General features: G+C 51.8%; 1 protein-coding gene and 1 pseudogene across 4 annotated transcripts in view; one reads left to right on the top strand and one right to left on the bottom strand.

The window, feature by feature from the left end:
- The first annotated feature begins 518 nt into the window (after positions 1 to 518).
- On the top strand, positions 519 to 12,185 carry LOC308278856 (small ribosomal subunit protein eS1-like; annotated as a pseudogene). The gene is made up of 6 exons: positions 519 to 522; positions 4,076 to 4,161; positions 4,311 to 4,467; positions 4,700 to 5,054; positions 5,319 to 5,465; positions 12,000 to 12,185. The product of its transcript is annotated as a small ribosomal subunit protein eS1-like (transcript).
- Positions 12,186 to 12,547: 362 nt separating this feature from the next.
- RBM10 (RNA binding motif protein 10) overlaps positions 12,548 to 26,350 on the bottom strand; it is a gene marked incomplete at both ends in the record, with an annotated part of 45,153 nt that continues 31,350 nt past the window's right edge. For 2 of the 3 annotated variants that reach the window (XM_080719374.1, XM_080719375.1), the window contains 19 exons: positions 12,548 to 12,673; positions 12,757 to 12,886; positions 12,965 to 13,071; positions 14,118 to 14,192; positions 14,285 to 14,473; positions 14,549 to 14,614; positions 14,707 to 14,856; positions 18,751 to 18,915; positions 19,014 to 19,105; positions 19,184 to 19,301; positions 19,417 to 19,556; positions 19,659 to 19,845; positions 20,546 to 20,633; positions 20,720 to 20,817; positions 20,990 to 21,150; positions 21,424 to 21,600; positions 21,732 to 21,792; positions 23,927 to 24,013; positions 25,354 to 25,427. In XM_080719374.1, coding sequence (XP_080575500.1) covers positions 12,548 to 12,673; positions 12,757 to 12,886; positions 12,965 to 13,071; positions 14,118 to 14,192; positions 14,285 to 14,473; positions 14,549 to 14,614; positions 14,707 to 14,856; positions 18,751 to 18,915; positions 19,014 to 19,105; positions 19,184 to 19,301; positions 19,417 to 19,556; positions 19,659 to 19,845; positions 20,546 to 20,633; positions 20,720 to 20,817; positions 20,990 to 21,150; positions 21,424 to 21,600; positions 21,732 to 21,792; positions 23,927 to 24,013; positions 25,354 to 25,427 — 2,291 coding nt within the window. The remainder of the gene's footprint in view (positions 12,674 to 12,756; positions 12,887 to 12,964; positions 13,072 to 14,117; positions 14,193 to 14,284; positions 14,474 to 14,548; positions 14,615 to 14,706; positions 14,857 to 18,750; positions 18,916 to 19,013; positions 19,106 to 19,183; positions 19,302 to 19,416; positions 19,557 to 19,658; positions 19,846 to 20,545; positions 20,634 to 20,719; positions 20,818 to 20,989; positions 21,151 to 21,423; positions 21,601 to 21,731; positions 21,793 to 23,926; positions 24,014 to 25,353; positions 25,428 to 26,350) is intronic. The other variant, XM_080719376.1, reaches the window with a different exon arrangement.

Raw genomic sequence — 26,350 nt, 5'->3', positions numbered from 1 at the left:
TGCGAACTGAGATCCTCTTGTCTCAGCCTCCCAAATGCTGAGAATGCAAGTGTATGCCACCACGCTTGGCTCTTTATTTTTCCTGATAAATATTGTGAAAACTGTTTAAAGGAAAATGAGAGACAGTGTTTATATATCAGCGCTTTAAAAAAAAAAAAGGTATGCTTGACGCCAGGCGTGTTGGCGCAGGCTTATAATCCAGTATTCGGGAGGCTGAGACCGGAGGATCGCGGTTCGCGGACAGCCTCAGCTACTTAGTGAAGCCCTCCACAACTTAGTGAGACCCTGTTTCAAAATAAAGAATAAAAAATAGGTCTGGGGGTGTAGCTCGGAGGTAGAATGCCCCTGGATTCAATCCCCTGTCGGTCTGTCTGTCTGTCTGTGTCTGTGTCTCTGTCTCTCTCTCTCTCACACACACATATAGAGTAAAATAATAAATAGAATCCATTGGCTAACCTTCTCCCCCGCCCTGATTTTTAGCCTGATCAGATGAAAGGATGGAATCTCCATCAACTGACATGGGTAACGATCCATAGAGCAGGAGTGAGGCGATATCAGTTCATTCTTGGCTGTGTTACAAGAGATGCCTATTAGACATCTGATTAGAGATGTCCATCTTGTAGCCGGGCGTGGTGGCGCACGCTTTTAATCCCAGCATTCTGGGAGGCTGAGACCATAGGATCGTGGTTCACGGGCAGCCTCAGCTACTTAGTGAGGCCCTCTGCAACTCAGTGAGACCCGGTTTCAAAATAAAGAATAAAAAGTAGGCCAGGGGGTGTAGCTCAGAGGTCGAATTCCCCTGGGTTCAATCCCCAGACCTCCCCCAAAATAAAAATAATAACAAGTGAGGCGTGATGGCACATGCTTGTAATCCCAGCATTTAGGAGACTGAGACAGGAGGATCGCAGTTTGCTAATGGCCTCAGCTACTTACTTAATGAGGCTCTTTGCAACTCAATAAGATTCTGTTTCAAAATAAAGAATAAAAAATGGGATGGCCAGGTGTGGTGGTGCAGGGTTGTAATCCCAGCATTTCAGAGGCTGAGACCAAAGGGCCACTGTTCATGGACAGCCTCAGCTACTTAGGCCCTTTGCAACTCAGTGAAACCCCGTTTCAAAATAAAGAATAAAAATAGGGCTGGGTGTGTAGCTTGGAGGTAGAATGCCCCTGGGTTCCATCCCCAGTACTGAAGAAAAAAAAAGAAAAGAAAAAAAGAAAGAAAAAAAGAAAATGAAGAAGAAAAAATGGGGCCAGGGGTATACATCAGAGGTAGAATGCCCCTGGGTTCCATTCCCAGTACCACACACACACACACACAGATAGTAATAATAATAAAAGGCCAGTTGTGGCAGTGTACACCCGTAATCCCAGTACTTGGAAACCTGAGACAGGAGGATAGCAGGCCAGCCTTAGCAATTTAGTAAGACCTTCAGCAACTTTGTGAGACTGTTTCTCTCTCTCTCTTTCTTCCTTCCTTCCTTCCTTCCTTCCTTCCTTCCTTTCTTTCTTTCTCTTTTTTTTGTTTGTGTGGTAATGGAGATTGAACCCAAGGGCATTTTACCTCCAAGCTACAGCATTTCACTAAGTTCCAGAGGGCTTCTTTAAGTAGCTGAGGCTGGCCATTAACTCACGATCCTCCTGTCTCAGCCTCCCAAGTACTGGGATTACAAGCATGGGCCACCATGCCTGGCTCTGAGACCATTTCAGAACAAAAAACAAAAAAGTCTGGGGAGCCGGGCGTGGTGGCACACACTTGTAATCCCAGAATTTGGGAGGCTGAGGCAGGAGGATTTCGATTCATGGACAGTCTCGGCTACTTAGGCCCTCTGCAACTCAGTGAGACCCTGTTTCAAAATAAAGAATAAAAAATAGGGCTGGGGTGTAGCTCAGAGGTAGAATTCCCCCGGGTTCTATCCTCAGTACTGCAAAATAACTAACTAAATAAATAAAAATACACTCTTTATATAAGCTGGGCATGGTGGCACATACTTGTAATCCCAGTACTTGGGACACTGAGACAGGAGGATTGCAGGTTTAAAGCCATCCTCAGCAATTTAACAAGACTCTCGACAACCTAGTGAGATATTGATTGCAAACAAAAAATAGAATAGGGCAGGGGGGTGTAGCTCAGAGGAAGAACATCTCTGGGTTTGATCCCTAGTGCCACAAACAAATAAACTAAAAACTTATATATTATCTTTTCTTGTGGTCCTGGGGATGGGACCAAGGGGCCTCTACCTCTGGGCAACACCCCAACCTATCTCATATATATAATATATGTATGTATGTAATTATTAAATTTGGAAACAGGGTCTCACTAAGTTGCTGAGAACCTCACTAAGTAGCTGATGCTGGCTTCGAACCTGTGTGATCCTCCTGTCTCAGCCTCCCAAGCGCGGCGATTACCAGTGTGCGCCACCACACCCGGCTTTAACTTTATTTTTTTATCAGACAGGGTCTCACTATAGAGTTCAGACTGGTCTCTAACTCTTGGGCTTAAGCAATCCTGCCCCAGCCTCCTGAGTGGCTGGGACTATAGGGCCCTGCCACCATTCACTAATAACCTTCATAAAAATGGAGTCCCGGAACCCGGTGTGGTGGCGCACGCTTGTAATCCCAGCATTTGGGAGGCTGAGACAGGAGGATGATGGTTTGCGGCCACCCTCAGCTACTTAGTGAGGCCCTTTGCAAATCAGTGAGACCCTGTCAAAATAAAGAATAAAAAATAGGGCAGGGGGTGTAGCTCAGAGGTCGAATGCCCCTGGGTTCCATCCCCAGTACTGCAAAAAAAAAGGAAAGGGAGTCCTGGGCTATGTGCAGTGAGTGGCCCATGCTTGTAATCCCAGTGACTCAGGAGGCTAAGGAAAAAGGACCTCAAGATCAAGGCCAGCCTAGGTAACTTAGTGAGGCCCTGTCTCAAAATAAAAAAAAAGACCCCCAGGGATGGTGGTGCACATCTGTAATACCAATACTTGGGAGGCTGAGACAGGAGGATGGCAGGTTCACAGCCAGTCTCAACAACTTAGTGAGACCCTATTTTATGGTACTAGGGATGGAACCCAGGGGCATTCTATCTCTGAACTACACCCCCAGTCCTATTTTATTTTATTTTTTCTGAAACAGGGTCTCACTAGTTTGCAGAGGGCCTCACAAAGTTACTGAGGCTGGCTGCCAATCTGTAATCTTCCTGTCTCACCCTCCCAAGACTAGTATTACAAGCAAGTGCCACCATGTCTGGCATGAAAAAATATTTTTTGAAGATTTAAAGAAGTTTATTAAAAAGATAGAAATACAAAAAATAAAAATACAGAAAATAGTTACAGCCCCATGCCAAAATGGCATGAGGGGGGAGGGTGGCCCGGGCCAACTCACCACTCCCCCATGAAAAAATATTTTATTTATTTATTTATTTTGCAGTACTGGGGATGAAACCCAGGGGGCATTCTACCTCTGACCTATACCCCTAGCCCTGTTTTTTTATTCTTTCTTTTTTTGTGTGTGTGTGTGGGTCTGGGGGTGGAACCCAGAGGCATTCAACCTCCGAGCTATACCTCCTGCCCTATTTTTTATTCTTTATTTTGAAACCGGGTCTCACTGAGTTGCAAAGGGCCTAAGTAGGTGGGGCTGTTCCTGAACCGTGATCCTCTGGTCTCAGCCTCCCAAATGCTGGGATTACAAGCGTGCAACACCACGCCCGGCTTATTCTTTATTTTGAAACAGGTCTTACTGAGTTACAAAGGGCCTCACCTAAGGCTGTCCACAAACCGCGATCCTCCTGTCTCAGCCTCCCATGCTGGTATTACAAGCATGTGTCACCACGCCCGGCTGAGACCCTATTTTTTTTGTTGTTGTTTTTTTTTGGTGGTAGTGGGGGTGGAACCCAGGGGCTTTCTACCTCTGGGCTATACTCTCAGACCTATTTTATACTTTATGTGGAAACAGGGTCTCACTAAGTTGCTGAGAGCCTCACTAAGTAGCTGAGGCTGGCTTCGAACCTGTGCGATCCTCCTGTCTCAGCCTCCTGAATGCAGGGATCACAAGCGTGCGCCACCACGCCCAGCTTGAGACCCTAAAGGCAGCAAGAAGGGAGCCAAGAAGAAAGTGGTTGATCCACTTTCTAAGAAAAATTGGTATGATGGGAAAGCACGAGCCATGTTCAATATAAGAAATATATCAGCTACTTAAGTGAGGCACTCCGTAATTTAGTGAGACCCTGTTTCAAAATAAAGAATAAAAAATAGGGCGGGGGGTGTAGCTCGGAGGTCAATGCCCCTGGGTTCCATCCCCAGACCCACAAAAAATATATATACATAAAAAATATTGGGAAAACACTAGTCACGAGGACTGAAGGAACTAAAATTGCATCTGATGGCCTCAAGGGTCGTGTGTTTGAGGTAAGCCTTGCTGGTCTGCAGAACGATGAAGTTGCACTTAGGAAATTCAAGTTAATCACTGAGGATGTCCAGGGTACAGAACACACTAAGTAGCCGGGCATGGTGGCGCACACTTGTAATCCCAGCATTCGGGAGGCTGAGACCTGGAGGATCGTGGTTCGCGGCCAGCCTCAGCTACTTAGTGAGGCCCTCTGCAACTCAGTGAGACCCGGTTTCAAAATAAAGAATAAAAAATAGGGCAGGGGGTGTAGCTCGGAGGTCAAATGCCCCTGGGTTCAATCCCCAAACCCACAAAAAAAAAAAAGAACACACTAAGTTCCATGGCATGGATCTTATTGCGACAAGATGTGTTCCATGGTCAAAAAATGGCAGACCATGATTGAAGCTCATGTTGATGTCAAGACTACGGATGATTATTTGCTGTGTCTCTTCTGTGTTGGATTTTACCAAAAACCGCAACAATAAAATATGGAAGACCTCTTACACTCAGCACCAACAGGTTCGCCAAATCCGGAAGATGATGGAAATTATGAGCCGCAAGGTGCAGACAAATGTCTTAAAAGTAGTCAACAAGCTGATTCCAGGTAGGGAATCATTGGGAAGGACATAGATAAAGCTTGCCAGTCTATTTATCCTCTTTATGGTGTCTTCATTAGAAAAGTAAAAATGCGCTGGGCGTGGTGGCGCACACTTGTAATCCCAGCATTCGGGAGGCTGAGACAGGAGGATCGAGGTTCGCCGACAGCCTCAGCAATTGAGTGAGGCCCTCTGCAACTCAGTGAGACCCTGTTTCAAAATAAAGAAGAAAAAATAGGGCTGGGGTGTAGCTCAGAGGTAGAAAGAAAGTCCCTGGATTCCACCTCCAGTTCCACAAAAAAAAAAAAAAAGAAAGAAAGAAAGAAAGAAAGAAAAAAAAAAAGAAAAGTAAAAATGCTGAAGAAGCCCAAGTTTGAATTGGGAAAACTTGTGGAGCTTCATGGTGGAGGTAGTAGTTCTGGAAAAGCTACTGGAGATGAGACGGGCATTAAAGTCAAGTGAGCTGATGGATGTGAACCACCGGTCCAGGAATCAGTTTACAAGTCCAGATATTAATTTTTTTATTTTTAAAAATTTTTAAATTTTTTTAAATTTAAAAATTTTTGGTGGTACTGGGGTTTCTGGAAGCCCTTCTACCTCTGGGCTACACTCCCAGACCTATTTTTTATATTTTTATTTGGAAACAGGGTCTCTTTTTTTTTTTTGCGGGTCTGGGGATGGAACCCAGGAGCATATGACCTCCGAGCTACACCCCCTGCCCTTTTTTTTATTCTTTATTTTGAAACCAGGTCTCACTAAGTTGCAGAGGACCTCACTAAGTAGCTGAGGCTGGCCGCGAACCGCGATCCTCTGGTCTCAGCCTCCAAGCGCGGGGATTACAAGCGTGCGCCACCACACCCGGCTTTTTATTTATTTATTTATTTATTTATTTATTTATTTATTTATTTATTGCATGTCTGGGGATGGAACCCAGGGGCATTTGACCTCCAAGCTATACCCCTTGCCCTGGTTTTTATTCTTTATTTTGAAACAGGGTCTCACTGAGTTGCAAAGGGCGTCACTAAGTAGCTGAGGCTGTCTGTGAACCTTGATCCTCCTGTCTCAGCCTCCCAAATGCTGGGATTACAAGCGTGCGCCACCACGCCCAGCACAAATCCAGATTTTTATTTATTTTTATTTAAAAAAATTTTTTGTTGGTCTGGGGGTGGAACACAGAGGCTTTCTACCTCCCAGACCTATTTTATATTTTATTTGGAAACAGGGTCTTGCTAAGTTGCTGAGAGCCTCACTAAGTAGCTGAGGCTGGCTTCGAACCTGTGCAATCTTCCTGTCTTAGCCTCCCAAGTGCAAGGATTACAAGTGTGCACCACCACGCCCGGCTAAAAAAGTCCAGATATTTAATAGTGACAAACAAAAAGTCCTATTTGTGGAAAAAAAAAAAAAAGGCTGTGGATGTAGCTCAGAGGTAGAATGGCCCTGAGTTCAATCCCCAGTACCCCAAGGGGAAAAAAAAAGACTGTGTGTAGCTCAGCAGAAGAGCACTTGCCTAGCCTGTGTGAGGTCCAGCAACACACACACACACACACACACACACACACACACACACACACACCCTGAATAAGAGAGGAATTCAGACAGTAGTGGTGTGTGCTTTTATCCCTGCTTCCAATGTCTGGTACGTGCCAAACCCTGTTGTAGGTACTGGGGACAGTGGTGAGCCAGGCACATGGGCGTGCTGCTGCACACCCGTAATCCCAGTACTTGGGAGGCTGAAACAGGAGGATCACAGGTGTTCTCAGCCAGTCTTGGCAACTTGGCGAGGCTGTTTCCAAACAAAACCCAACAAGGGCTTGGGTGTATGACGAGGAAGTGGAATGACCCTGGGTTCAATCCTCAGTAACAATCAATCAATTCAAAAAAGTTTCTTCCCTCACGTAGCTTTCAGTCCAGTGGGGGAGACAAGTATGTAGAAAACGTCATAGGCTAGCCAGGCTTGGGGGCACACGCTTGTCATCCTGCTACTCAAGAGTCTGAGGCAGGAGGCTCACAGGTTTGTGGCCAGCCTCAGCTACTTAGTGAGGTCTTCTGCAATTTAGTGAGACCTTGTTTCAAAATCAAGAATAAAAAATAAAAAATAGTGCTGCCGGCCGGGGGTGGTGGCGCACGCTTGTAATCCCAGCATTTGGGAGGCTGAGACAGTAGGACTGAGGTTCGAGGACAGCCTCAGCTACTTAGTGAGGCCCATTGAATCTCAGTGAGACCGTTTCAAAATAAAGAATAAGCCGGGCGTGGTGGCGCGCGCTTGTAATCCCCGCGCTTGGGAGGCGGAGACAGGAGGATCGCGCTGGTTCAGAGCCAGCCGCGCTGGTGTAAGAGACCCTGTTTCCAAATGAAAAAATATAAAATAGGTCTGGGAGTGTAGCCCGGAGGGGGAAGGGCTTCCAAGAACCCCAGTACCACCAAAAATAAAAAAAAAAAATAAATAAATAAATATAAAAAATAGGGCTGAGGGCATAGCTCAGAGGTAGAATGCCCCTGGGTTCCACCCCCAGTACCGCAAAATAAATAATAAAAAATAAAGATTAAAAAATAGGACTGGGAGTGAAGCTCGGAGGTAGAATGTCCCTGGGTTCTATCCTCAGTACTACACACAAATTAAAAAAAAAAAGAGAGAGAGAGAGAGAGAGAAAATAAGTGCAGTCAAGCCCAGCGTGGTGGCATATACTTGTAATCCCAATACTTGGGAGGCTAAGGGAGGAGAATTGTAAATTCAAGGCCAGCCTCAGCAACTTAGTAAGACCCTGTCTCAAAAATAAAAAAAATAAGCCAGGCATGGTGCCGCAAGCTTGTAATCCCAGCATTTGAGAGGCTGAGACAGGAGGATCACGGTTCACAGACAGCCTCAGCTACTTAGTGAGGCCCTTTGCAACTTGTGAGACCCTGTTTCAAAATAAAGAAAAAAAATAGGGCTGGGGGTGTAGCTCGGAGATAGAATGCCCCTGGGTGCCATCCCCAGTGCCACAAAAAATAAAATAAATTAAAATAAAAAATAGCTGGACGTGGTGCCGCACGCCTGTAATCCCAGTAATTGGGAGGCTGAGAGAGTTCACAAGTTCACAGCCAGCCTCAGCTACTTAGTGAAGCACTCTGAAACTTAGTGAGATCCTGCTTCAAAATAAAGAATAAAAAAAAATAATAAGGCTGGGAGTGTAGCTCAGAGTTTTGCAACAGGGTCTCACTGAGTTGCAGAGGGCCTTGCTTAGTAGCTGAGGCTGTCCACTAACTGGGATCCTCCTGTCTCTGCCTCCCCAATGCTGGGATTACAATGTAGGGTTCCATCCCTAGTACAGCAAAATAATATTATTATAAAATAAAATGGGCTGGGGTATAGCTCAGAAACAAAAGAAAAAAAACAAATGTAAATGTAAAATATAAATATAAATAAAATAGCGGAGTGTAGTGGCACACGCTTGTAATCCCAGCATTTGGGAGGCTGAGACTGTAGGATCATGGTTCGCAGACAGCCTTAGCAACTTAGTGAGACCCTGTTTCAAAATAAAAAAAATAAAAATAGGGTAGAGAGCTGGGTGTGGTGGCGCACGCTTGTAATCCCAGTATTTGGGAGGCTGAGACTGGAGGATCGCGGTTCGCAGACAGCCTCGGCTACTTAGTGAGGCCCTCTGCAACTCAGTGTGACCCTGTTTCAAAATAAAGAATAAAAAATAGGGCAGGGGTGTAGCTCGGAGGTCAAATGCCCCTGGGTTCCATCCCCAGACCCGCAAAAAAAAAAAAAATATTCATAGATTCTATGCATACTCTGTCATACATATTCTACCATTTTTGGTAGCACTGGGGATGGAACCCAGGGGCATTGTACCTCTGAGCTACACCCCAGCCCTATTTTTAGTCTTTTTAGTTTTGCAACAGGGTCTCACTGAGTTGCAGAGGGCCTTGCTTAGTAGCTGAGGCTGTCCACTAACTGGGATCCTCCTGTCTCTGCCTCCCCAATGCTGGGATTACAAGCGTGCACCAACACGTCCAGCTTTACTATGCCATAATATACCTGGGAGTTGAGCATCCAGGGCTTTGCTATCAAAATCCCTGCAAAGGACCACTGTATGTCCCCCCACTTCTCCTCCTGGTAATGGATACACCCTTACCCCCCCCCTTTTGAGGTACTGGGGATTCTACCTCTGAGCTACATCACCAGCCCGATTTTACTCCTTATTTTGAAACAAGCTCTCACTAAATTGGTGAGGGCCTCACTACATTGCTCAGGCTGTCCTTGAACCTGTGATCCTCTGTCTCATCCTCCAAAGTACTGGCATGATAGGCGTGTGCCACCATGCCCAGATTTTTTTTTTCTTAGCCTCCCAAGTATTAGAATTACAGGTATGTCCCATGGCACCTACCTTCCTTTTTTATTGACTTTTTTTTTTTTTTTACAGTACTGGGGATGGAACCCAGGGGCATTTGACCTCTGAGCTAAACCCCCAACCCTATTTTATTCTTTTTTTTTTTTTTTTTGCACGTCTGGGGATGAAACCCAGGGGCATTTGACCTCCGAGTTACACCCCCTGTCCTGTTTTTTATTCTTTTATTTTGAAACAGGGTCTCACTAAGTTGCGGATGGCCTCACTAAGTAGCTGAGGCTGTGTGCGAACTGTGATCCTCTGGTCTCAGCCTCCCAAATGCTGGGATTACAAGCGTGCGCCACCACGCCCGGCTCTATTTTTATTCTTTATTCTGTAACAGGGTCTCACTGAGTTGCAGAGGGCCTCATTAAGTAGCTGAGGTTGCCCTTGAAACTCGATCCTGCTGGAATTACAAACATGCACCACCACACCTGGCTTGACAATTTTTTCCAACAGAATTTATATATAAAATGCTGAGGTTTTAATTATAGAGCCTTTTGGACTTTTTGTGTGTGTGTGGTACTGGAGACTGGACTCCGATTCATTCTACCTTCAAGATATATCCTCAGCCCCCCTCCATTTTTTGTTTTTGAAACAGGATCTTGCTGAGGTTGGTCTCGATCACAGGCGTGCACCATCATGCCCAGCAGCCTGTTGGATTTTTATTGTTATTTTTTTGTGGAACTGGGGATGGAACCCAGGGGCCTTCTACACCCTCAGAAACAGGGTCTCACTAAGTTGCTGAGAGCCTAAGTAGCTGAGGCTGGCTGTGAGTCTGCCATCCTCCTGTCTCAGCCTCCCAAATACTGACTGAGATTACAAGCGCGCACCACCAGGTCTGGGTATCCTGTTCCATTTTTATACAAGGTATATACATATGTGTATCTACATCTATATACAAGCTTAGAGTGCCTTCCCTTTGTGCCATTCCAGAAACATACCTTGCAACCCTTCCCTGTCAGTAACGACCTTTTCCCATCTCAACCCATATTGCTCGGATTTCCAGCTTCACTAAATGGAATCATCCAGTGTGCGCTCGTGTTCGGCTTCTTTCACTCAAGATGTTTGTGATCCATCCATATTATAGTTCTATCAGTATTTTTTTTTTTTGCTGAGCTCTATTTTATTATATGAATATAACAAAACTTATCAAGCCTCTTATTGGACTTATTTTTTCTTTGGGGCTACTAGGAATGGAACCCAAGGGCATTGTACCTCTGAGCTACACTCCCGGTCCTATTTTTTAGTCTTTGTATTTTTGAAACAGGGTCTGAGTTGCGAAGGGCCTAAGTAGCTGAGGCTGTCCTCGAACCGTGATCCTCCTGTCTCAAGTCTCCCAAATGCTGGGATTACAAGTGTGCACCACCACGCCTGGCTCCTGGCTGTCTTTTGTTGACACCTTTTCATTTATGCTGGTTAAATATGCAGGAGTGGAATTACTGGGTCATAGGTCTAACTTCACTTGAAACAGTTTTGTAGTGTGGCTGTAACATTGGTCACTTACCACCAGTGAGGCATGAGGGTTTCTTGGTGCTCTGGGGAAGGAAGGGAATGTGGGGGTAACTCAGCTAAGAGGCACAGCCTCCTGGGACTCAGGCTCAGAGTGTATCTTTTTCTTTTTTTTTTTTGTGGTACTGGTGGTGGAACCCAGAGGTTTTCTACCTCCGGGCTACACTCCCAGACCTTTATATTTTATTTGGAAACAGGGTCTCACTAAGTTGCTGAGAGCCTCACTCAGTAGCTGAGGCTGGCTTGAAACCCGTATGATCCTCCTGTCTCAGCCTCCCAAGCACAGGGATTACAAGCGTGCGCTACCACGCCCGGCCAGAGCATATCTTTGTTGACATTTCCTTTCCCTCTCTCTCCAATCCTTTTCATTGGGTAGTGCTGTCATCTTAGATCAATACACCCCACATCCAGGGCTCCCTTCTTTCTAGCCACCCCCCAACACATGCAGGATGGTGTCACAATAGGTATCGAGTGGAAAAGGGAGCCGGGCGTGGTGGGTGCACATTTGTAACCCCAGTACTTGGGAGGCTGAGACAGGATCACAGGTTCGCGAACAGCCTCAGCTACTTAGTAGGGCCTTCTGCAACTTAGTGAGACTCCATTTCAAAATAAAGAATGAAAGAGCTGGGCATGGTGGTGCACGCTTGTAATCCCAATACTTGGGAAGCTGAGACAGTAGGATTGAAGGTTTGCGGCCAACCTCTGCTACTTAGTGAGACCCTGTTTCAAAATAAAAAGGATAAAAATAGAGCTGGGGGTGTAGCTTGGAGGTAGAATGTCCCCAAGTTCAATCAATCTCAAGTTCTGCAAAAAAAAAAAAAAGTGGGGAAGGGGCTTCACACCAATCCAACCAATCCATTTTCCAATACCACCTTCCTTCTACCCTCTGATATCCAAAGCATGGATGTGCCAGGGGCATCTGGGTATTCCCGGCCCATTTCAAAGCTCAGCCCTCAAGGCCTGGAAGATGACAACAGGTGCATGCTTGGGAGCCAGTTTGCAGAGCGGTGGGGCGCTGCCGTAGTAACTATGGAGGATGGGGATGAGGGTGGGCCTCAACAGCCCTCGTGGGGCATCTCTGAGGCCTGCAATTCACAGGCTGAGGTTCCTCTCTTTGAGGGTCATGTGCATCTTGAGGGCCCAGGAGATGCCGGAGGACATGTCCCCAGGCCCAGGGACGGCAATGCAGTTTTTACTTGAAATCACAGGCTCGGTGCAGCTAGGGGGCAGCGAGGACAGGAGAGGGGTGCCAAGGCCTGCTCTGTCCCGGGTGACCTCAGGCCTGATCCAGGAGGCCCTGCTGCACCCTGACAAAGGAGCAAGGCCATGACGAGGGTTGAGGCTGGACGCTCATGCTCTGCTAGCCACCGTGTGCCAGACACCGCGAATGCCACCCGTTACCCATCTTGCCCTGGCAAGGCTTCCTGCCTTGTGTCTGTGTGGGCCACAAGCTGTACTAGGGCATCAGAGAGAGGAGATGCGGGATGCAGGCTTTTTAGCTTTTATTACAAAAAAACATGATCCCAGCCCGATTTCCCAGCAAAAGTCACCGACTCAGTTTGGTCAGGGCCTCTCTGCCTGGTGAGCAGGCTGGTAAATGAAAGCAGCGTCCCCCTCGGGCCACCCCACATTTTATCCTCCTTTGCTCCCAGAGGGACACACGACACCGGCAGCAGCTGCTCCTGTAGGTGTTCACTGGGCCTCGTTGAAGCGGGTCACCATCGTCTTGTGCAGCGTCTCCTTGTAGGACTCGGTTGAGGTGACCCCATAGGAGCTGCCTCGGGCACCCAGGCCGGAGCCCCGCACCCGTGTTTGGGCCTGTGTGAGGGAGGCAGGCTCTGTGAGGTGGTGGGGGTACGGTGGCTGGCACTGGGGACAGGGACGGGCTCGTGCAGACTCACCTCAATGGGCGTTACAATGCCCTGCTTCTTTCGGCCCAGGCCGCTGCCCTCTTTCCAGCCCATGGCCTGGAGCATGCGACTGCCAATGTTGTCACTGCCCAGCCCGTCGCGGGTGGGCTGCTCAAAGTCCCTGAGGGAGGCGATGGACAGTGTGAGCGGAGGGTTCGCGGGCCCCAGGGCCCTCACCCGGCCCCGGCCCGGCACTCACACGGTGGCGGTTGATATGCCTCCATACTTCCTCCTCTTGGGCTCCGGTGGTTCGGGAATGCCATACTTCTCCCTGCGTTCAGCTGCTCGGTCCCGGTATTTCATTTGCTAAAAGTTTTTTTTTTTTTTTTTTTTTTTTTTGGTGTTGTGTGTGTGGTACCGTGGATAGAACCTAGGGGCCCTTCTACCTCCAGGTTAATACTCCCAAACCTATTTACTTATTTGGAAACAGTGTCTTGCTAGGTTGGTGAGAGCCTCGCTGAGTTGCTGAGGTCAGCTTGAACCTGCGATCCTCCTGTCTTGGCCTGCATCACCATACTGGCCTTTGTTTCTTTTTAGTGGTCTGAGGATTGAACCCAGGGGCATTTGACCTCTGAACCACACCCCCCCCAACCCAATTTTATTCTTTCTTTCTTTCTTTCTTTTTATTTTTTGGTGGTACTGGGGTTCCTGGAAGCCCTTCTACCTCCGGGCTACACTCCCAGACCTATTTTTACATTTTTATTTGGAAACAGGGTCTCTTAAGCCAGCGCGCGTGGCTGGCTTTGAACCTGCGCGATCCTCCTGTCTCTGCCTCCCAAGCGCGGGGATTACAAGCGTGCGCCACCACGCCCGGCTTATTCTTTATTTTAAAAATAGGGTCTCGCTAAATTGCAGAGGGCCTCACTAAATAGCCCAGGCTGGCCTCAAACTCATGATCCTCCTGTCTCAGCCTCCCAAGTACTTGGATTACAAGTGTGTGCTGCCACTGCTGGCTCTAATTTATTTATTTGTTTGGAAATAGGGTCTGGCTAGGTTGTTGAGGCTGTCCTTGAACCTGCTATCCTCCGGTCTCAGCCTCCCAAGTCCTGGGATTCCAGGTGCGTACCACCATACCGGGCTTAGTGTAAGCGCATGAGAATGCTGGGGAGCTGGCTGTTCTCAGGGACATGGGTGTGGGTGAGGTGGAGTCCCCTGGGAGCCCCCAGGCCTCAGACTTGAGGGGCAGCACACAGTGGGCACAAGCAGGCGGGTGAGGGATTGTGGAGGGGCCTCACAGAGGTAGGACTGACTGGTGGCCACCGGGCTCTACCCAGCTAAGAGGCTGAGTCCTCTGCCTGGGGAACGAGGCCTTGGGGCAGAGGGATGGAGTCCAGGAATGAACCATGTCTCACCTCCATATCATTCTTCTCTAGCGCTTCCAGCTCATTTTCTGACAAGTGCGCTCGCCGGTGAATCTCCAGGTTTTGCTGCGAGGGGGACAGAACATAGAGTGAGGCCGGGCCGGTGTGGGGCTGGGCCGGGCCGGCGTGGGGCGCCCTGACAACCCTCCCCTGGTCACCTTGTGGAGCCCTGAGAGCTGCTGGTGCCGGATGAGCGCCTCCTTGCTGGGAAACTGGCGCCGGCAGAGCAGACAGGCCAGCTTCTGCCAGTCCGTGAGCTTTTCCTCCCGCTCGGGGCCACCGCGCTCCTGCTCCTCCTCGCTGTCGCTCTCCCCGCTGTAGGCTGCCACCAGCCCCCGAGGTGGGCTCTGTTAGAGGACAAGGGTGGGCAGTTAGGCCCGGCAAGAGCACAACTCCCTGCCCCTTGCTGCCCCGGCACTCACTGGACGGTCGTCGCTGGCCAACTTCGGGAGTTCCATGCTGGTGTGCTGCCTCTCAGCTAGCGCTCCCTGGGGAGGAAGGACAGACATGCAGGGCTCCACAGAGGGCCCGGAGGAATGGGAAGGCATGCGCAGGGTGCGGATGGGCGGCCGCAACACACCTTCTTCTCCAGGATGGCATAGCCGGCATCTGCGGTTGCCGACTCCCGCCTTTCGTCATCGCGCATTGAGCTGATAGGCTGGAAGCTGTTTTTGAAGTTTTCTTTTTGCTTGTTGAGACTGCGGGCCCAGCGTTCCATGTCCTTGGCAATCTGGGGGGGAGGAGGGAGGTGAGACTCCTACGTACCCATCCTCAAACCGCTGGGGCTGTCGACTCTAGGCCCTGAGGCAGCCCACCATCCCTCCTGCCCTGAAGCCGCTGGTCAGGACCATGGCACTGGAGCCGGGCCGGCTTGCTATAATCCCAGTACTTTGGAGGCTGAGACAGGAAGATTCTAAGTGTATGGTCAGCTTCTGCAACTTAGCAGGACCCTCAACAATAAAAAGGGCTGGGGATACAGCTTGGACATAGAGAACCTCTGGATGTAATCCACAGCACCACGTTCAGAACCCCAGCCACAGACTGTACATGGCCTCTGGACCACAGTTCCCGTACCTCTCTCCCAGCAGACTGGTTTACTTTTTTGTTCTTTTTTTTTTTTTTTTGGTGGTACTGGGGATGGAACCCAGGGGCCTTTTACCTCCGGGCTACACTCCCAGACCTTTTTATATTTTTTATTTGGAAACAGGGTCTCTTAAAGCCAGCAGAGGCTGGCTTCGAACCTGCGCAATCCTCCTGTCTCGGCCTCCCAAGCGCAGAGATTACAAGCATGTGCCACCACGCCCGGCTAGCAGACTGGTTTCTTACAAACCACCCCCAAACACATCTTTCTTCAAACCCTTCCTTGGTGTGCCACCACATCAAGAACAAACTCCAACTCGTGATCAGCGTCTGCAAGGTGCTTGGACACCCTGGCTCCCACTCGTCCCATCTCCGAATACTTCCCTCTCGGTCCAACAGTGCCCTCACACACCGGAGTGGGCAGACAACTGGAGTTGGAGGCAGAACAAGTAGGACAGAGGTGACGGTCACCAGGGCCTGTGTGCTACTGACATGGAACCCAGAGGCATTCTAGCTCCGAAGTGCAACCCAGCCTTGTTTTGTTTTGAAAAAACAGAGTCTCACTAAGTTACCAGGCCCTGGCCTTGAACCTGCAATCCTACTGTCTCAGCCTCCCAAGCACTGAGATTACACATGTGCACCATCACACCTGGCTAACTAGTTTTTTTTTTTGCAGGTCTGGGGATGGCACCCCGGGGCAGTCTACCTCTAACCTACACCTCTTGCACTATATTTTATTCTTTTTTTGAAACAGGGTCTCACTAAGTTGCAGAGAGCCTCACTAAGTAGCTGAGGCTAGCAGCGAACCATAATCCTCTGGTCTCAGCCTCCTGAATGCTGGGATTACAAACATGTTCCACCACGCCCGGCCTAGTGCTCTTCTTCAAGCCCCTCTCTGGCTGCATCCCTTTTTTTTTCTTTTTCAGTACTAGGGCTTAAACCCAGGGGGCACTCTACCTGAGCTATACCACCCTATCTATCTATCTATCTATCTATCTATCTATCTATCTATCTATCTATCTATCATCTTTGTGGTACTGGAGCCTGAACCCAGAGGCATTCTACCTCTGAGTTATATACCAGCCTTATTTTTTGAGGCACTGGGGATGGAACCCAGGGGCATTCAAACTCTGAGCTATACCCTAGCCCTATTTTTAATTCTTTATTTTGAAACAGGGTCTCACTAAGTTGCAGAGAGCCTCACTAAGTAGCTGAGGCTGTCTACGAACCATGACCCTCTGGTCTCAGCCTCCCGAATGCTGGGATCACAGGTGTGTGCCACCACACCCAACTATTCCAGTCCTATTTTATTTATTTTGAAAGAGTCTCACTAAGTTGTGGAGGGCTTCACTATGTTCCTGAGGCTGGTTGTCAACCTATAATGCCCGTGTCTCAGCCTCCTAAGTACTGGGATTATAGGAGCATACCATCATGCCTGGATTATTTTTTATTTTAAGTACTAGAGATTTTTTTTGGTGTGTGGTACTGGGAATTGAATCCAGGAATATTCTACCTCCGAGCTACACCTCCAGCCCTATTTTATTTTTATTTTAAAGCAGGATTGTGCTAGGTTGATAAGACTCTCACTACTTACTGAGGCTGTCCTAGAACCTATGATCCTCCTGTATAAGCTTCCCAAGTAGTGGGATTACAAGTGTGTGCCACCATGCTCAGCTTGGTACTACAGAATGAATCCAGGGGCATTTTACCTCTAATCTATACCCCCAGCCCTATTTGTGTGTGTGATAGTGGGGATTGTACCCAGAGGCATTCAACCTACAAGCTACACCTCTGATCCTATTTTTTATTCTTTATTTTTGAAACAGGATCTCAATAAGTTGCAGAGGGCCTCACTAAATTGCTGCGGCTGGCCATGAACCTATGATCCTCCTGTCTCAGCCTCCTATATACTGGGATTACAGACGAGTGGCATCACGCTCAGCTCAGTGCTCCTTCTTGCCCTACCTCTGAGCTATACCCCTAGCCCTTTTAATTTTTTGGTTGTGAAACAGGGCCTCACCAGGTTGCTGAGCCTTACTACATTGCCGAGGCTGGTCTCAAACCTATGATCCTCCTATCTCAGCCTCACAAGTACTGGGATTACAGGCGTGTGTCAGCACACCCAGTTTTGTGTGCCTCTTCTGACAGGTACCTACACTGTCATGTTTGCTATGTATTTTTATTTTACCTTTCTAAAATGCAAAGAACCATCTACCTTTGTGTCATTTCAATCTGTATATGTGGCACAATGCCACATCCCACGCCTTTCTTTTATTTCTCTCTCCCTCCCTCCCTCTTCCCCCTCACCCCCTCTCTAGGGATTGAACCCAGGGATATCTGGGGATGAAACCCAGGGGCATTCGACCTCTGAGCTACACCCTCTGGCCTATTTTTCATTTTTTTTTTGTGGTACTGGGGGTGGAACCCAGGGGCTTTCTACCTCCGGGCTCTACTCCCAGACCTATTTTACATATTATTTGGAAACAGGGTCTCACTAAGTTGCTGAGAGCCTCACTCAGTAGCTGAGGCTGGCTTTGAATCTGTACGATCCTCCTGTCTCAGCCTCCCAAGCTCGGGGGTTACAGGCATGCATCACCATGCCTGGCTGCCGTATTTTTTATTCTTTATCTTGAAACAGGGCCTCACTAAGTAGCTGAGGCTGTCTGCGAACCGCGATCCTCTGGTCTTGGTCTCAGCCTCCCAAATGCTGGGATTACAAGTGTGCACCACCACGCCCGGCTTCCCAGTCCAATTTTTTTATTCTTTATTTTTAAACAAGATCTCACTAAGTTGCAGAGAGCCTAAGTAGCTGAGGCTGGCCACGAACCTGCAGTCCTCCTGTCTCAGCCTCCCAAGTACTGGGATTACAAGTGTGCGCAACCACACCTGGCCACGGTCCTTGTTTTTTTTTTTTTTTGTTTTTTTTTGGTTTTGTTTTTGGTGGTACTGGGATTCCTGGAAACCCTTCTACCTCCGGGCTACACTCCCAGACCTATTTTATACTTTTTTTTATTTTTGGAAACAGGGTCTGTTAAGCCAGCGCGGCTGGCTTCGAACCCGCGTGATCCTCCTGTCTCCGCCTCCCAAGCGTGGGGATTACAGGCGTGCGCCACCACGCCCGGCACACTCGTTTTTCTCAGGCCATGCCACCATGTTTAGAATTGCCCAAGTTGCCGAGGAAACACTTGGTGCTTATACCTACATGCTCTACCCCACATGTTATCTTTTCTCCCGAGATACTGAGGTTCCCGGCAACCGCCCACTCTGACAGATCACCGCAATGGCTCTTCTGCCCACTCCCTTACGGGCCTATGAGAATTCATGTGGATGTACGGGCATCTCCCAGCAGCGCGAGGGTTCTACTGGGAGATGAAGGGAAGCCGATGGGGCTCGTTGTGGTTGCAGGCAGTCCTGTGTGTACCCGGGAGACTGCTCTCGCTCGCTTCAGAGCCTGGTACGTCTCCAGCAGTTACTATCCACCCACCACCTCACCACCCTCAGCAGGAAGGGGCAAGAGGTGACAGAACCAGACACTGGGTTTCACCTGCTGGGCTGTCTTGGTCTTGTGCTTCTCCTTCTTCTCTTTGCCCTCCTTTGATGGCGCTCCCGTCTCCTTATGGCCGTCGGCGGACTGCTCCAGGGCTGGAACATAGGTCCGCCTCTCCCCATCCCAGTATAGGTATTGCTGGCTCTGAGCGTTGTAGTAATACTGGGGGAAGGAAGGGGGGCAAAGAGGGGGCATGAGGGGGGATTCAGGAAGGGCACACCAGCACCCCAGCCCAGACTCCCTTGGGGCTGTACTGTCACCTGGGAGTTGGGGTCATAGTAGAGGCCAGTCTGGGGGTCATAGTAATATCCAGAAGTCTCATCGTACTGGTAGGTGGAGACGTCAGGAACAGCTGGAAGCGGACAGGCGAGAGTCACACTCCCCCCTGCGTTAGGACTCCCCTCCCTGCCCACAGGCTGCAGCTACTCACGGTACTGGCTGTAGGACTCCTGGGCAGTGGGGCTGGTGGCCGGTGGTAGGGCAGAGCTGGAATGGGTAGGGCTCTGGAGCTCAGATTTGAGCACGGCAGGTGACATGATGGTGTATGACTGGTCATGGGGCCAGACGGGAACAGGGCTCAGTGTCTGCCAAGGCCAGCCCTGCCCACCCAGGATGCTCCTTCTGCTCCCCTGCCTCCCAGGGATACCCCTGGAGCCCACTCACCTGGCTGTTGGCAGCAGCGCCCTGGCTGCCACCTGCCTCAGCGGATTGTTGGTAGAGGCCAGGGACAGCACCAGGCTGGGCACGGGAGAAAGCCTGCAGCGACACTGAGTCTGCTCCGGGGTCCAGGGAGGCGTCGGTGCCTGCAAGGGTGGATGGGGAGAGAGAATGCTTGTGAATGGCAAGGCACGGGATCCTATGCCTACAGGCCCCACCTGGGCTCAAGGACAATTGCTGGGGCTCACCTGCTCCAGTTGGGTCCCCTTTGGTTCCAGTGATGCCGGGGCCCTTGGTGCCCTTGAGGTAGCCATGGGCATAGAGGGAAGAGTCTGTGCCCTGGCTGCCGCCATAGCCCTCATCCTGTTGGTAGTAGCTGTAGTCGACCGCTGGCTCCTCGGGGGTGGCCCAGGCACCCTCCCCACCCTGGGAGGCCTGAGGGGCAGGTGGGAGGGGCTCATTAGAACAGGAGGGGGCATGAGATGAGGGGACCCGCTGGAAGCATCTGTCCTATATGTGAGGCTAGTGTTTCTGCCTGACAGGTAAGCATGCAGCCTTAAGACAAGTGAAATGCGAGGGCTGCCCAGCCAGCAGAGAGCAGGGTGGTGGCGGAACCGAAGCTGGAGAGAGGATGTGCGCCCAAATGCTACCGAGGCTGACACTGGCGTGTGCGGTACATACGCTGGCATCAGACTGAGACACCCCATCTTCAAACTTCCTTATCCTCGTCTCTCAATTTTCCTTCAAACCACTTATCAATTCTTTTTTGTTCAGAAACATGGTATACATATTTTATTCAGAAATATGGTATACATGGTATACATATATTACATATACATCATGTGTGTGCATATATGTATATATGCATAAATGTGTAATACATCATATGAATTCAGAAATATCAATACTTTCACCCAACAGAACACAGAACAATAAAAGTTTCACCCAAGAGAACATAGCACCAGTCCCAAGGGTGTGGTCAGTGAAAGCCCTGGAGGTGACTGGAAAAGAGAGGGTGGCGAAGGAGCTGCAGCAGCTGCTGCGTCCTTAGCCAAGCCAGCCCTGCTGTGTGCAGAGAGGGTGCGGGAGGGCTGAGAAGCTAGGCGCCAGGATGCCAGGGCAGGGGGCGGAGTACCTGTGAGATGGCCCACTGGGCTGCAGCAATGGCAGTGCTGGCCACAGAGGCAGCGTTGATGCGACTGCCTTCGTTGGAGGCCATATCCCTGGGGAGAATCGTAGAGACCAGGAGTGAAATGGGAGGCCCCAGGCCGGGGGGTCAGCTGGGAGGGGACACAGGTGGGGCCCTGACCTCTTAGAACCCTTGGCAAACTCGACATTGATGGTCTTGCCGTCGATGGTGAGCGGCGGGTGCAGGGCCTGCAGGATCTGCAGCAGCTGGGCTGCCTCCTACGGGTGGATGGACAGCGGGGACCGGAGGGTCAGGCCCGGGGAGGCCCCCGGCTCCATTGCCCCACTTCCAGGCCTGGGGCCGCGGTGGGAGGCAGGGGATGGGTCCCTCCTCCCCCTCCCCCGGGGGCCGGGACCCTGGCTGCCCGGCCCCCCCCTGTGCCGCCCTCACCACGATGGTGGAGAGCTGGATGAAGGCGAAGCCTCGGTTCAGTTGGGTCTGCTTGTCCTTGATGACTCGTACGTTGGAGGAGGACAGCACCGCGTAGGGTGCTAGGGCCCCCAGGATGGAGTCCATAGTGCTATGTGGGTTCAGGTTGCGCAAAATGATGGCTGTGGGAAGGGGCCCGGCGTTAGGGAGCTCCCTGGCCTCCAGGCCTGTGCACCTGCTGCCTCCCCTCCTCCCGGGTCAGCCCTGCCAGTCAGTCCAGGTGCCAAGCACTTTTCCACTATCCCCCTGAAGTCGGGCTAGGGACTGCTCCTCCCCCGGCTTTCCCGGTACCAGGCAGAGACCTCCACAAGGCCCACGTCCTGCTCACTACCGTGCCTCTGGCCTTGGTGGGCCTGGCCCAAACACAGAAGAAGAGGGTGGAACAACTGACTCACTGTCGTTGGCGTTCTCCGAGCTTGGCTCTGAGCCCTGTGACAGGGCTTGGGAGGCCAGCACTCCCTGGGCCTGGTAGGGCTGCGGCAGTGGGAGCAGGCCCTGGCTCAGCTCCCGCCCACCCAGGGGCAGCGCCTGAGGATCCAGCCTCGTGCCGAGGGGCAGCTTCTGCTCCGCTTCTGTCGGGGGCGGTGGAAGACAGGCTGTTGAGCACCTCTGGCTGCCCTGTGCAGCAGACCCCGAGCACTGCCCCTCACCCTCATGCCTACTCCCAGGACCTGGGCAGCGGGAGGGGGCAGGTGGGTCTCACCTGACTTGGGCACGCCACATTTGAAGCACTTCTCTCGGCGCTTGAAGTTCTGAACGCCACACTGTGAGGCACAGGCCGGGTCATCAGAGGGGGCAGGGCTTTCTCGGCACCCTCCAAACCTGGATCCAGAGAGCCTCCAGCACACCCCGTCACAGCCTCGGAGCCACCCCACTTAGCGCAGGAATCAACAGCTGCCGCCGCTTCCCCTCCCTTCTACCTCCTGGGGCTATCAACTCCCAGGGCTGCCTCCCTCAGTCCTGTTAGGAGGCTCCCCTTCCCAAGGCTTGCTTCTCAATCAGAAACCTTTATCCTCCCTGGAAGCCAGCAGCCTCTTATCACTTTTTTGTGCTACCGGGGATTGAACTCAGAGGTACTCTACCTTTGAGCTCAGTCCTGGAGTCTTACTAAGTTGCCGAAGCTGTCCTCAAACCTGTCTCAGCCTCCCAAGTACTGCAATCACATGGGAGTGCCACACTCCCCCCCATTATCTCTAGGACTGTGTTGCAAAATCTCCCGTGGATAGTCCAGTCTCTGGAGACTCCCCCTAGCTTCCACTGAATCCTGTTCCATTCCAGAGCCCAGCAGGAAGCACTGCTCCTGTGGCCAGCCAGGGTGAGGCCTCCGTCCTGGGGCCTCACAGCTAGAAGGCCGGGGCTCGCGGGGTGTAGCTCATTGGGCTGGCTTGGAGGACAGTCAGGGGGCACTGTGCAGAAGTGGGGATGGTCCATCTGGGAGGCTCAGAAGTTTTGTTTTGCTGGGAGGGGATTCTGAGCAGAGGGAACAAGGGATTTGCTATAGCTGGGACAGAGGGGTGAGCAGAGAGGCAAAAGAGCCGAGGCTGGGAAAGGAAGATGATGCCAGGCGATGGAGGATCTCATGCTTATGCTCGGAGTCAGCAGGGCTTAAGCGGGGGCGGGCTCAGAGCTGGGCTGCAGCTGTGATGTTACAGGTAAGGGCGGGAGAAAGAGCCAAGAGGCTGGCATGCCAGAGAGCGCCCGCACACCGGATGGGTGGGCATGAGGACTGGAATGAGCAGCAAGAATGGCAAGGGAGAGAAGGTGGCATGTCTGAGATGGAAGCCACCGGACCCCGTAACCAATAGGAATGTGGGGCATAAAAGAGGAGGAGGCAAAGGGAACCCTATGTGTGAAATTGTAGGGGGATGGAGTGCCGCTCATTCTGTCCCTACCTATCCAGGGAGACTGAGCACTCACCCTCTCACTGCACTTTTTTTGTGTGGTGCTGGGGAATGAAGCCAAGGACATTCTACTTCTGAGCTACACCTCCAGCCCTTTTCATTTCTTTCTTTTTGTTTTTTTGAAACAGGGTCTCATTAAGATGAGGATGGCCTCGAATCTGCAATTCTCCTGCCTCAGCCTCCCAAGTCTTGGGACGATATGTGTTCACAGGCTCAGGACTTTTCTTTTTCGTTATGACAACAGGTGCCACTCCACCTGACTAGACAGAGCACTTCTCTGGGGCGAGGCCGGGGGCCCCCACTAGCTCTCAGTCTCCCCATTAAGTTTTAGGATTGACAGATGGCTGTGGGAGGGGGGACTGTGGAACTGCCAAGCTGCCACCAAGGGCAGACCTGAGACCACTGGGGTACCCATGGTGCCATGATCAGGAACAAGTCCTGGCTGAAGGCACGCCCATGGTTCTGGGCCTCAGCTTCTCCTTAGGGAGCAAGAAGGTGATTACAAAAACCTCCACACCATACCCTCCAGGCTAGGTCTGCCACGGCTGTGCCAGGGTGGCCTTTAAGGTCGAGGCACCTGACATGGGTTCTCTCTGCACACTCTGCTTTTCTTCAACGGTACCTACGAATGCTCCCCGTGTCGACTGTGGGCCAGGAGTCTAAATGTGACCTTCCCATGACAATTTCATGCACCTGACGTTTGCGCATTGTAAAGGTGGGGAAACTGAGGCAGGGAGCGGTTTAGCACCTTGACTACTACCAAGGCAGACCTGGACGGTCTGGTCCCAGCCAGCCCGGCTCTGAAGCCCATATTCGGCATACCGAGTTGGGCCCGCACTGACATTGACTGACCATCTATGCGACTATTTCTTTCCAGCCTCCTGGGACTCCAGGCAGGGCTGTCCATGTGGAGGGCAGAGCCTGGTTGGCTAGGGCTGGAGGGGAGCCCTCATCAGCACGGGCTGACGCGCCCACCCGCTGCCCACCACCCCTGTACCTTATTACACAGCCAGTCCTCGTTGATCTTGGGCTTGGGGTCACTGTAGTGCATGGACACCTTCTGGCCCAGGATGTTGAGGGAGTGCTGCGGGAAAAAGCAGAGCACAGTGAGGCCCGGCGGCAGTGCCCCACACACCGTTTCAGCAAAGGAGAAGAGAGTGAGCGAGCCCTTCAGCTGGATGGATGAGGGACAGGGAATGGAGGGAGGCTGGAGAGCGGACGGAGGGAAGAAGGGAGGGAGGGAGGGAAAGCGCCACCGCTCTCGGGCGCAGCTGCTCGCTGCTCTTCCGGGCACACGCACACATGTGAACACACACCACCAGGCACACGGTGCTCGGCTGACCGACGCCTGTCGGGCAGTGGGGAGAATCCCCCACTCGGCCCTGACACTGCCAGGCCACACCCAGGGCCAGCACTACACAGGCTACACTTGGGGACAAGGGGAGCTGGGGAGGGGAGGGGAGAGGAGGGGAGAAGAGAGAGAGAGAGCGCACGTGCGCTAGTGCTGGAGAAGGGGAAAAAGAAAGAGCCATATTTAACAGACGGCAAGTTCCCGCCATGAGTGAGGCCGCCTTCCCAAGGCTGGCTGGGTCCTGGGCCCACCGCGCCAGTCTACCGACCCGCAGAGCTGGCCCCAGAGTGGCCTCTGCTGGGACCCTCTACTTCACCGTGGCTGCCCCTTCCTCCCTAGAAGCTGCTCTCCAGTGTTCTACACCAGGGAGCTGGGGTGGGGCGGTGGCCAGGGCAGATCATGGGTCTCAGAAGGCCCCAAAGCTGCCAGGCTAGGGGAGCAGGCTCCCTCCGGCGCTGACTCTGCGGCCGCAGGGAAGGCAGAGGTGGTGCCTCCTTGTGGGTGAGAAGGGCAGGGGTAGGGCGAGCAAAGTGAGTCCAGGGTGTCACCAAAACTACGGCGCTCGACTGGACCTGTCCACCAACAGAGAGAACAGTGCTGTCCCTTCGCAGGGAACTCAAAGGGCCACATTCCCATGCAGGGAGCGGGGGCAAGCTAGCGTGCCAACAGCTCGGTTCTCCAGTGGCGGGCTCTCCAGTGGCTCTTGGACTCCCCGAGCAGGGCAGTCCCCCTGGGACTCACCCCACCCGCCTGCCCGCTGGGCCGTGGGCAGCTCGGGAAAACAACCCACCCAGGCAGCTCTTTCTCTGAAAGCTCGGCCACGAGAGGTGGCAGGCGGCACTGGTGTCTGGCAGGAGGAAGGGGCCGGTGGTGAGTGTGGGCTCTGGATGGGAAGCCCAGTAGGGTAGCAAGAGATGGGAAGAGGAGATAGTGAGGGTCAGGAAGGGGGAGAGAGGGGCAGAGGGGATGGGACACAGGGCAGGGAACTGTGTCCATAAGAATCAGGCGATGGGGAGCGCTCGATTACAAAGTAGTATTTGTTTGGGGGGGGGGTTCAAGTGCGGCAAAGCAACCTGATTGGCTTCCATCCATCGTGTAGCGTCCTGCAAGTGACTAAACTCGACGAAGGCGAAGCCCCGGCTCTGACCTGGAGACAGCATTCAGATACAGACGCAGTGGGTTAGTCAACAGCTTTGGACACACGGCGTTCCAGGGGGCGGGACCCGAGGGGAGAGGACCAGGGGCACAGAGGGAAGGGGAAAGAGGAGAAAGGAAGAAAGGAAGAGAAAAAGGCAATCAGAGAGAGAAAGTCGGGGCTATGGGAGGCAAGGAAGATGGCCTGGGGGAGGGGTGGGAAAGGAAAGGGGAGAGAGGAAAACAGAATAGGAGAGAGAGCAGGGTAAGGGGGAGAGACACACCCCAACTGGGCAGAGAGCGGAGCACCAGGGCTCAGGAAGACCGGCCTGGCCGGCCTGGGTGACAGAAACGAAAAGCAGCAGTTGGGCAGGAGAGGATACGAGGAGAGATCTAGCTCCGGAGGAGGGAGGGCAAATAGCTCAGAGGGGAGCCCAGCACAAGGCTAGGTACCAGGAGGGGTCCTGGAGCAGGCGTTTAATCAAAGGAACCAAAGAGAAGCCAGGCCAAGCTGCTCCGTGAGGCTAGGGGGCTCCTGGCCCATGGGGAACTGGGAGGTAGCCTCACCATGGTGCAGGGGAAGGGGAGGGCTCTCTATGGAGCCACCCCAGGGCCACAGTGGGGAGACTACAGTCACCAACAGTTCAGGAGGACCCTAGAGGTAAGAGTCAGTGGGCGCCTGCAAGAAGTGTCTAGGGCCATAGAGAGGCCACACCAGGAATGCCTCCTTGGGGTGAGAGAGAGGGGGACACAGAATCTGTCAGTGAGCGGCCTTGCTGGAGTGCAGCGGAGCAAGACCTGCATGCCACCAAGAGAGACTCCAGGCCTGGCCAGGGCTGGGAAAGGGGGCCGGGACTTGAGGTCTCAGGAAAGCAGCTCCTTCAGAGGTGGGTACATGGGGAAGCCCTGCGTGTGGCGGGGCTGGAGGAGCATGCT

The sequence above is a fragment of the Muscardinus avellanarius genome, assembly GCF_963383645.1.
Source record: "Muscardinus avellanarius genome assembly, chromosome: X".
In the NCBI taxonomy this organism is placed as follows: Eukaryota; Metazoa; Chordata; class Mammalia; order Rodentia; family Gliridae; genus Muscardinus; species Muscardinus avellanarius.
This window is presented reverse-complemented; position numbering and strand designations above follow the sequence as displayed.